This window comes from Antrostomus carolinensis, unplaced genomic scaffold (assembly GCF_000700745.2).
Source record: "Antrostomus carolinensis isolate BGI_N321 unplaced genomic scaffold, ASM70074v2 scaffold24048, whole genome shotgun sequence".
In the NCBI taxonomy this organism is placed as follows: Eukaryota; Metazoa; Chordata; class Aves; order Caprimulgiformes; family Caprimulgidae; genus Antrostomus; species Antrostomus carolinensis.
The window spans coordinates 6,046-17,690 of record NW_010331250.1 but is presented as its reverse complement, the minus strand read 5'-3'; the positions used below and the strand labels follow the sequence as shown (position 1 = coordinate 17,690).

Here is an 11,645-nt window from a genome sequence, read left to right as displayed (position 1 = left end):
GTTCTGGAAAACAAATTCAAATATAATGTTCCCTGAATCAGAAAGTTAGTGTTTTCCACTTGAGTTTGTTGGTACCTTGGCTGCTATATGCTGCTTTGTATAAACTTTCTTATCATTAGAAGGGAGCCAATTGAGCCTAATTTTCTTCATACAGACATGTCTTCAGTCAGGTAACTTCTAGATATGACCAAAACCAGCATCTTTTAATACTTTTTTTCCAGGGAGGAGTATTTTTCAAGCTATGCTAATCAGTCTTGAAGTTTATCACTATGCTGACAAGCAAGGATAATTTCCTGACCTATAGCTCTTAATTAAAAGCCAAAAGAAATCTTGGAGGTTGAAACTTCTTACCATTCCTTCTGCAGAGCATGAGAAATACTTCAGTAGTAAAATTTGCATTATGTATTATAAAACAAATCTGTAGGAACCATATATTTTTCTTTTATTAGTATCTCGTCAGATGAAAGCTGTTTGCTTGATATATTGCCATACTTGTATACTAGTCTTGATATTGCCTCTTGTGTAGAAGAGGGGTGGGGAACCAGTTTTGACCTGCTTTAATTGAGTGACTTGAGTTGTGGTAAACTCAGTGGTATTTTTTGCTCAGGTTTGATTTGTTACTGCTTAATAGTACGTGGCTGCAGTCCACTCTGGTTGAGAGTGGCTTAATTTTATTTTTAAAGAGATGAAGTTACACTTTCTGAAGCTTTGTAGTTAACTTGGGTGTAAAATACTTTGTAGTCTTTGCTGGAAAGGGTACAAGTCTGTTTTGATATATTTGGAAAACAGTTACGTGTACTGCTGTCTCTATAGAAACTGTGAAGTAAAACGCTGTAATTGCTTTATATGTGCTACTGCATTTCTGTTGAGGCAGTTACGTCTTTAGAGCTGACTGGATTCACTGTATCACACTATTAAACCTATAAGCTTTCTAGGTGCTTGAGAGGGGAGGAGATAGAAGTTCAGCATTTTCTCTGTGTGTGTGTGTGTGCCAGAGTGGAAGCTGTGCAGTCTGTTCAGCTGGGGCAGTCGGGGAAGTGACGTCCTGTGTTATTTGTCGTTCTAGAAAGAGCGGAGACACGTACTGTAGATGGGAGGACTCTAAAGAGTCTTGTCTAGTGTGTATAATTATTTATAAATGAGCAAGCAGGGAAGGAATGAAATACGGAGAAACTGTCTAGTGTTTCCTTAATGTGTCGGAGAGTTTGTTGATTTGTAACAGCTCTGTTTCTTCCAATTCCAAATTTGTTTTTTTATTTTTTCTTCTCCAGCATCTCAGCGTTACTAAGACCCTGGACACTGCTTTCTTTATAGCAAGGATAATTTGAATTCCTCCAACACTCAGGATGGGGAAAGATTATTATTCTATCCTGGGAATTGAAAAAGGGGCTTCTGATGAAGATATCAAAAAAGCTTACAGAAAACAAGCACTTAAATGGCATCCGGATAAGAACAAATCTCCCCACGCAGAGGAAAAATTCAAAGAGATTGCAGAAGCTTACGAAGTGCTGAGCGATCCCAAAAAGAGAGACATTTATGATCAGTTTGGAGAGGAAGGTATGTATGTCTCTATTATACTCTAATCAGTTACTTTCATTATGTTGAATGAAGCAAAATAAGCATAAATGATGCATGAAAACATGGTACGTGTTTATTTTTAGGCAGGGCATTTGTACTGCTTGGAAGTTTGACTCATCAGCTTTTTAAATGTAAAATATATTGCACAGTTTTAATGCTGATCTAGTTTTAATTTATTTTATTTTTTTTTAAATACCAAATACTTGGCAGGCAAAAAGTTACTGAATTTTAAAAAGTTTTGTATGACCCATAAATAGCTTTCTGGGATCTCTTACCGCTGTCTTCCCTTGCCCTAGCACTTTTTGAGGTGCAATTTTGGAGAGAGATGTATTATTTTCTTAAATTTTTGCTAAAGGACAGTCGCTTGCTCTAGGCAGGACAGTCCTGAGCAGAAGCCCAGGTGTCCAGTCCGTGGTTGTCCTTGGCTTCTTGCCTGGAGAGGAAAGAATTTGGCTGATGTCATGAAATACCAGAACAATTTTTTAGCTTTAATTGTAAACAGTGATAACATGCCAAGAGAATGAGGCCTCAGAAATGTCATATTTATCCTAAAATGGTTATCTGGAGAGAATGGCTTTTTTTTTTATTTTTGACCAACATGACTTTCAGTCTTACGATTGAGCAATGCAGGAAGTCATTAACATCCCTCCCCTTAAATGTGTGATATCAGAAATTCCACATTAAATAATTACTTCTGTTGTGACAAATAGGTTCACTCACTCAGTGTTGTTCACTCAGGCCATGTGTTTTATTAATATAAAGGAGGACATTTAAATAGCAGTACTTTGGAGAAAATTGTGAGTTCTTATGAATGCATAATAAAATTTGGTCCTCTGTTATCTGTAGAACTTAATACAATTGTTAACACCCATCAATTCATGTAGATGATCTTCAGCTTCTACACAGGATGCAGGTTTTCTGGGGTTTGGTTTGTTTTTGTTGTTCCATTGTATGTGTTCAAAGCTTTAGTGCTGTTACTGAAACATTCTAGGAAAGAAGTGTTTATGTAGATACCAGAGACCTTTTGTCGTGCTTTGGGTCTTTTGCCTTCTTACACTTGTTCCTTCTCACCCCCTGCCTCTTTTCTGTATATCATTATAAACCTGTTTACTCTGTGGTTTTATTTGCATTTTAGATTCCTTTGCAGCAGCTCAGCCTAAATACTTTCCCCAAATACTATTTTAGTCACTTACCAAAGAGCTTGAAGTAAAGCATATAAAGCAATGTAGCCTTTGGCACCCTGGTGTCGCATACTTGAAGACAGGTTCAAAACGCAGCTTTCTATTTATTTGGGGTATAATATTAAACCAAAGTATGAATTTTTAGACTGGTGAGTCTGGAAATACCTCCCGATGCCTGACTTGCTCTCTAAGCTCTTCTGTTGCATCTGAGAGCGTAACTAGTAGTTGTGAGGGAAAGGCAGGGGACAGAATGGGAGGAAGGAAGAAACCTCAGTGTTTTTATAGCCAGGAACTTGATGTACCTTCAGTAGCAACTTTTGTCTAGCCATTGCAGGAGGTGTGCTTCTACTATCGCAGATTGAATCCACTGATCTGCTTGTTTGACATTAACAGTGCTGTGACAGAAGGATGTACAACATGTTGCCAAGTACTTTTAATGTGGTCTGGTATTGAGATGTGGAAAGCATTCTCATTCAAAGATCTTGCTTGGTTACTGTTCATAGTAAGTATTAAGCTTATGCATATATAGAAGGTCTAAAACACTGAGCCAATCCACTCCTTTCCCACTACCCCCTGCACCCCACCCCCCCCCCCAAACAAACAAACAAAAACCCCACCAAAAACACCCTACCAAAACCAGAACAACTTTCAAATTTAGGGAGTGCATGCTTCATTAATGTCAACCTTCACATTTTTATGGCTATGGGAGTAGATAGCAGCTGTAGTGCTGAGCTGCTGTAAGATTGAAAAAACAAACAAACAAACAACAAAAAAACCCAAACATTGTAAGTTGAGAAATAAAAGTATCTTAAGACTCTTAAGGCTTCAATTTTTCGTCTAAAAGATTTGAGAAGGTATCCTGAAATGGTCAGTGCAGGAGAGCACTAACTGTTTTTCGGCTGGACTTGATATTGAAGATCTTTTCCGACCAAAATGATTCTGTGATTCTATTACAAGGAAACACTTAGAAGTCACCTAGTGGGAAAGAGACATTTAAGAAAATTTAGCTGGGTTTGGAATGAGAGAGCAGGAAGTACAAGGGACTGTCCAGTGAGAATTGTAAGGAAAATTTTATCAGGAAGAAATGAGATATAGATATCTCCTTGTGGGAAGACAGAAGAGAAAGAGCAAAGCTATGTGAGAACATTCTGCATTTTTTGCACAGGGACAGTAACAGCATATACAAGATTTTTGTGCCCAAATAGGAGCTTCCAAGCTGTTTTTATTTGTGACTGGATTGAAGATAGTTCCCAGGTTTCTTACTTATTTTATATCATAGGAATAGAATCTGTGATAAGTTTGGGATTCTGAATTGAACATTAAGGAGGTATATGGCTGCTTGACTATTGGCATATTGCCTTTTACTCAAACTGAATTGCAGGAAAACAAAGGTAAAGCTAATTAACTCATGGTTAAAGCTGAGCTATGCAGACGATGGAACATGTTGCATATGGTACTGCATAATTTTCTCCAGAAGAAGGGATGCCACTCCCAACAGGCATCGCAAGAAAAGATCAAGTCAAGGAGACCTGTCTTCTGTTTTAAGAGGCTAGTTATTTGAATAACTGGGTTCAATCATATGAAATAAAAGTGGCAGTGTCAGAGTACTTTTTCTTCTGAAGTAGAAATCATTGTAGAGCTTCAGAAATTTTATTGCTGTTTAAGCTATTGAATTACTAGTTGGTACTGCATAATCTGATGGTGAGTCCTCTTTGGAAAGGAGACCTTTCACTCTACTGCAAAGACCGAGTCGACTCATCAGTTCTGATGCCATTATATCCTACAATAGGAAAGCTTATACTAATATTCCATTTGTTTTTAACTTTGCTTATTTGTCTTCTTTAGGTCTGAAAGGAGGAGCTGGAGGACCTGATGGACAGGGCGGTACCTTCCGGTACTCCTTCCATGGCGACCCACATGCTACATTTGCAGCTTTCTTTGGTGGCACAAATCCTTTTGAGATCTTCTTTGGAAGGAGGATGCCTGGTGGCAGAGACACTGAAGACATGGAGGTGGATGGTGATCCATTTGGATCCTTCACTAGTTTTAGTATGAATGGTTTTCCAAGGGAAAGGAATACAGTTGGTAGCCAGCTACGTCGTAAACAAGATCCCCCTGTAATCCATGAACTTAAAGTGTCATTGGAAGAGATCTATCATGGCTGCACAAAAAGGATGAGGATTTCACGTAAAAGGCTTAACCCAGATGGTAGAAGTGTCCGAACAGAGGACAAAATTCTTACTATTGAGATAAAAAGAGGATGGAAAGAAGGCACCAAAATCACTTTTCCAAAAGAAGGCGATGAAACACCCAACACAATTCCAGCTGATATTGTTTTTATCATTAAAGATAAACCTCATTCTCACTTCAAGAGAGATGGATCAAATATCATCTATCCTGTTAAGATCAGCTTAAGAGAGGTTAGTTTCTCTTTTGGTAGAACTCTAAATGTTTAAACCTGTTACAATAGGATACAGTGGGTACACTGCACAAGCTGTATGGCAGCAGTAAAGGTTTTTTGGGGTTTTTTTGTTTTGTTTTTTTTTAAATAGTTTCACTCTTGTAAAGTCAAAGTGTGGCTTATTTATAGTGGAAGCATTAGCTGTTTTGATATTAATGGAATATTATTTCAAGGTGTTTACTATAGAGCTGGAAGAGAATGAGGGTGGAAGGGTAAGAGTAAAGGTTGATACGTCTTAAATCTTCATATTTTACCTTTCTAGCTAAATACTCCAGCTTATGGAGTAACAAACACAAATACAATTAACATACATCCGATATAGTATGCTCCTTACTGCTGTGATAGGATTCTGTAGGACAAAGTAGAAATGTCTTAAATATTTTCACTGCCAACAAATTCTAAATCTGCCTTTTTGTGTCATAAGTTATTTCAGTGTGATTTGAAAGAACAGAGATTGATTTCATGAGGATAAATTATTGTGAACAGGTGTTATAGGAGCTATATATAACAACAAAAATGATATAGCTTTTCAAAATTCTGTTCTGAGTCAAAACATGTTGCCTTTCAAAAGGAGAAATCAGGAAGTCAACTGAGCAGAGTTCTTAAGGGTCTGAAGCCTTGACATGGTCATCATTTAAAAGATAATGTAGCTGAGTGTGTATGTTGTGTTTTTTCTTCTTAACTAGCATTAGGTAGAGAAATAAACTCTTGCTGACATTATAAGCTCTTTGTGTACATTATGCACTCCCTTTTTAAAGGATTCTTAACTAAAAATATATCTGAAGTGAGGTGAAGCACCTAAAATAGGATGAGGGAGAAAATACAATATTTAATGTTGATGTGGATAATATAGTTCAATCACAAAGCCTTTTTAGGCTCATTGCATTGTTAGGTAAATTGGACATTATGGGTACAGACTAAGTGTGCTGAATCAGGTGAAGTTGGAGGAATCAAAATGTTGTTATCAGAGATCCTAGTAGTGAAAAACTATTGGATAACAAATGAGAAAGTCTGTGGTGTTTTAATTTTGGTGCCCCAAAATAGTTGTTTGCTTTTCTTTGAGAATCACAAATGCTCACCGAAGACAACTGTGAAATTTGATATGCCTCTGCTTATAGACACTTAAATGTTGTTCTGCAATTTGATATAAGTTGATAATGTATTAGAGTAAACCCCTGTGCAATGTAAAGGAACAAAAAAGTAGAACAGGACTCTAAACTTGCAATGGAAATGGAGAAGCTGGATATCTCTAGAGGAGTGTGAGTGAAGACTTCGCTCTGTGCTCAACTACCTTATTTGATAAAGTTTTTGAAAGATATATAAGCTCAGCTACCCTCCAGTGGCCATTGTGCAAGATTGGAAAATTCTGTGATACTCAATGACAAATTTAAGCCCTCTCTTTTTAAGAGAGGAGCACTGTATTTGAATTTTGACATCTCAGTAGTGCATGGAGGAAATACTGTTTAGAATGCTAGTCTTTTCTAAATAATCCAAATTTGGTTGTAGGTACAAATAAAGCTCTGACCAATTTCTTTTTCTCATGATACAATTTTTCTCTAGGCTTTGTGTGGCAGCTCTATCAATGTGCCAACGATAGAAGGAAGAACCATACCCATGACAGTAAATGAAGTTGTAAAGCCTGGGATGAGAAGAAGAATTATAGGATATGGTTTGCCGTTTCCCAAAAATCCTGACCAACGTGGAGACTTAATTATAGAGTTTGAAGTTATTTTCCCAGATAACATTTCTCCGGCATCAAAAGAAGTACTTAGGCGAAATCTTCCAGTTTCATAAAACGAACACTGTGTATGTCAACTGTTTAAACGGGACACTGGAAATGCAGAGGACTGGCAAGTCTGTGCTTTAAAAGTGCAATCTGTAACAACTAGTGGAATATTTTTTTTTTGTTTTGATTTGTGGGATGGGTGGGGGGAAATACTGTAATGCTGCATGAGAAGAAAAGGGTTAAGTACAAGTCATACAGGTGACTTCTGCAGTAAAATTTACAGGGAAAACCACTCATTTTATTTTACACCTTCCTAATCAGAAAAGTTCATTCATTATTTTGCATAATGTAAAATGTAGTTGGTTTTTACAAAGTCAGTGCATATTTCTTATACAGTACTTGAGCCTCCAGGTACTTTATTTCTTATATCCCTACTATATCTATAACATTACCCATTTATACAGAAATTTGAGATAGTAGTAGAAATACGCAGATGTATAAATATTTTAAAGAGCAAAATATGAAAGACATAATTTTGGTATGTTGCCTTCCACTGCATAAAGCATAGGCCGGGAAAATCAGCTTGGACTCCTGAACTACCCGCCAGTGGAATGAAATTGTTTTCTTTATTGGCCCAGAATGTGTGAGGGCTGCACTGCGAGTCTAGCAAAGGGCACGTGGCTTGAGGAGCAAGAGTAGCCATTTGCTATGGGATAGTTCCTCAGCCTACAGGCAGAACAGCAAGAAAGGATTCTACAAGTACATAAACAGCACGTGGAGGGCCTGCTGTTGAATGGAGCAGGGAAACTGGTGACAAATGACATGGAGAAGGCTGAGGGTACTCAATGCCTTCTTTGCATCAGTCTCTACCAGTACAACAAGTCTTCAGGAATTCCAGGCCCCTGAGACCAGAGGGGAAGTCTAGAACCTTGGTGGTGGAGGACCAGATTAGAGTGCACTTAAACTAGAAGTCCGTGAGCCTGACAGGTTTTGCCCCTCGTGCTGAGGGAACTGGCTAATGCCATTGCAAGGCCACTCTTAATTGTCTTTGAATGGTCATGGAGACTGGGAGATGTTCCAGTAGACTGGAAATAAATATCACTCCTATCTTTAAGAAAAACCAGAAGGAAGATTTGGGAAGCTACAGGCCAGTCATCTTAACCTCAATCCTTGGGAAGGTTATGAAGAAAATCCTCCTGGAAAGCATTTCCGAACACATGACAGACAAGAAGGTAGTCAGGAGTAGTCAGCATGGAAGGGGAAATCGTACTTCACTGACCCTCTACAGTGAGGTGACTAGTTTTGTGAATGACAGGAGAACAGTCCATGTTGTTTACCTTGACTTTAGTTGACAGACTGACAAAATACAGGTTAGATAAGTGGAAAGTGAGATGGATTAAAAACTGGGCACATGAGTGGGCACAAGGGAGTGTAATCAGTGGCACAAAGTCCAGTTGGAGGCAAGTCAGTAGTGGTGTACCTTAGAGCTCAACGCTGGGGCCAATACTATTCAACATCCCCATTAATGACCTAGATTATGGGATGGAGTGCATCCTCAGCAAGTTTGCAAATCATTTTAAACTGGGAAGAGTGGCTGGTAACACCAGATGATGTACCACCTTTCAAAGGGACTTCAACAGACAGGAGAACTGGACAGAGGATGCTCACAAAGTTTGACAAGAGGGAATGCAAAGTCCTGCTCCCTGAGGAACAACCCAAGGCATTAGTACCCCCTGGGAGCTGACTGGCTGGAAGGCAGCTTTGCTGAGGAAGACCTTGGGGTCCTGGTGGACAACAAACTGACAGTGAGCCAGCAATGCACCCTTGAGGCAACAGAGGCCAAACCTTTGCTAGCAGGCTGAGGTAGATGGTCCTTCCTCTCTACTTTCAGCACTGATGAGGATGCCTCTTCAGTACTGTGTCCAGTTCTGGGCTCCCCAGTACAAGAAAGATACAAACATACTGGAGCAGGTCTAGCACAGGGCCATGTATGGGTGGCTGAGAGAGCTCTTCAGTCTGGGGAAGAAAAGGCTTAGGGGAATCTTGTCACTGCATGTAAATACCTGATGGGGGGGAATGAAGGGGCGGGAGCCAGGCTCTTCTCAGTAAGTTTCAGTGACAGGACCAAGAGGCAGTGGACACAAGCTATAACACAGGGGATTCCATCTAAACATGAGGAAACACCTTTTCACTGTGAGAGTGGTCAACACTGGAACAGGTTGCCCAGAGAGACTGAGGAATCACACCATCCCTGGAGATACTCAAAACCTGACTGGACATGGTCCTGGGCAGCCTGCTATAGCTGACCATGCTTGAGCAGAGGTGTTGGACTACACGATCCCGAGAGGTTCCTTCCAACCTAAATAATTCTGTGAACTTGGACTTAGCACTTTTTGCTAGACAGTACTGTGGGCCATGCTCTGCAAATGAGGCTTAGCCCAGAGATGGGTGGTACTGATGTGACAGCTTGAATCCCTAGGGAGCAGGTCTATGCTTGAGTGGAAAGATGCACAAAGAACACTGTAAAAGTGTTTGGCTGGCGCAGATGTTTAAAGATCATGCTGATCACAATTATTCATTTTTTTCAAAAGTTGAACTTTACTCCCATGAAGAAGAAGGAAAAGCCCAGGTCCCAGCTAAAGGAAAGTTTGCTTAAGACACAAAGTGGGATTGGGGTTACCCATAAACTCATAGGCTTGAACTGAATCTTCTTTGAATACAGCTGAGAGTTACTTGTCTTTAGAGTTAAAAGGTGCATAGGCAAATGGAGAGCCCTCTGTGATAGTCTAGTTTTATAATACAGGAGTAGGGCTGGTTCCCTTGATTGCAGCATGATTTTGGTGAAAGAAATGCCTTGTGGGCGTGCTTTATTACTTGAGTTTAAAACCATAACACAGTGCTTTAACAACACTTTAAGTTTTTTGTTTGGTTTGTTTTTTTTTCTTCACAGGAAAATATGTAAGATTTGCTGTCAGCCTTTTGCCTGTGGAAATTTAGTAGTTACCTGCTCTGTTAGGTAGCTTAAGAAATAGCAGTGTTATCTTCACATGTGTGATTTTCTGTGGGAGAGTGAATCATATGGAAGTTGGGATTTAATTTCCAGTAACTTTTTAATGAGCACAAGAAGAATCCCATTTCTGTTACTGAAAGGAATAGAACTTCTGGGAGATACTGTTTGAGTCAGTTTTTCAACTGCAGATCTCTTCATACAGTGTCAGTTGCAGTCCTCAATCTACAGGGAACTAAACAATTGCTGGAGTAGTGTCACGAGGAGAAGAAATTTGCTGCTTAGTGCTTACACATATTGTTAACGCTATATATTTGTTCAAAGAATTCCCATTTCAGTATGTTCCGTGTTGCATTTCTTATGTGGTTTTTAAGTAAAAAGTGTAAAGTTGGTTTTTAACTTTCTCTTACCTTTTGTTATGATGGCAGATGCTAAAAGCTGTATGACTTTAAAAGCATATAATCCTAAAATACCTGTTTGTCAGTTTAAGAGCTAATGGAATTGAGCATTTTGTAATCTAGGGTCTTGTAACCATAGTCCAACTTGTAAGGGGGGAAAAAAATAAGTTACAGCAACTAGGGCTATTTTTTGTAACCATCTTCAGGTGAGAGGAATAGTGTTAAATTGAGGAATTGCAGTATCTTGTGTATTTAGAGGTATATATATATGTATAGCAAACTAAACTTTTCCAACTGTTTTCATGCTCAAAATACAGAATTATAGGACTGGTATGAAATGCTTGTATTTTTTTTTTTTATGGAGAGGTAACAAAGTATATGTTTCAGAAAATAGCATGTGGAATTACTTCTAAATGTAAGAGGGAGCATTAATGTCTATCTAATCCAGGATTCACAAAAAATAATATTTTTCTGAACAAAAAATGTGCTTAAAACCTATGTTTTAAAAACCACTTGATTATTTAATAAAGCTACTTGGGAGGAGGCGGCAAATACTCAGTCACCTACTATATCTCTTAACTACTGAAATACATGGAAATAAACATTCATGAACTTCGGATGAGAAAGATATTTTGATCTGAAGGTTACTTAGGTGCCATAGAAAGTAGAAGTCATTTGGTTACTTTGGAGGAGTTCATTCAACAAGTCTATGAAAACCTGTACTTCTAAAGAACCTTTTGTAATCTCCCAGCACCGAGCTTTAGGATAATCTCAAGCTGTTGGAAGAGTAGGACAAGCTACACTAAAACAGTTTCTCTTTTCCAGTATGCTGTGGTACTCTGTGATTGCTCCAGAGCAGGACTTCTGGTGTCAGGAGGATGTTAGTGTTCCACTCCTCCACTGAGCCTTTTTTGTATATATGCTAAAAACTTGTTGAAGCCTGTTTGGTGTGTTCAACAGATGTGTTTTTTGGCTTAGTTTTGAGTCCTGATCTATTTACTTTGTTATGGAAGTAACAGACTCTCTAACTGGGGTTGGGTCTCCAATGTTGTTCTTACCACCTTCATCTTGTAGCTTTGTGTGCACTCACTTCCATTTGCCTTTCATATGGTGGAAGCTTTCTCTTCATTTGTATGTCCTCTTCTAGTATTCACCCCTGTTTTCAATATGACCTTCAGTCCAAACCGCATAAACAGTGCTGAAGACGAGCAATATGTATTATGCTGGTCAGTCAAATGAGATTATCAGAGTTCTAATTATCAGATATGATAGTTCTAGTATTTTTAGTAAATGC

At 38.7% G+C, this 11,645-nt stretch overlaps 1 protein-coding gene across 2 annotated transcripts; it reads left to right on the top strand.

Moving 5' to 3' along the window:
- The first annotated feature begins 1,184 nt into the window (after positions 1 to 1,184).
- On the top strand, positions 1,185 to 7,171 carry DNAJB4 (DnaJ heat shock protein family (Hsp40) member B4). 2 transcript variants are annotated; one of them, XM_010173170.2, is made up of 3 exons: positions 1,185 to 1,557; positions 4,605 to 5,179; positions 6,781 to 7,171. In XM_010173170.2, exons 1-3 carry the CDS (start codon positions 1,347 to 1,349, stop codon positions 7,012 to 7,014), a joined length of 1,020 nt encoding a protein of 339 aa, XP_010171472.1. In that variant the 5' UTR covers positions 1,185 to 1,346; the 3' UTR covers positions 7,015 to 7,171. The 2 variants fall into 2 exon arrangements, with proteins under 2 accessions (XP_010171472.1, XP_028942099.1); XM_029086266.1 differs by lacking the exons at positions 4,605 to 5,179; positions 6,781 to 7,171 and adding an exon at positions 2,025 to 2,043 and having other exon boundaries at positions 1,347 to 1,561.
- The last annotated feature ends 4,474 nt before the right edge of the window (positions 7,172 to 11,645 follow it).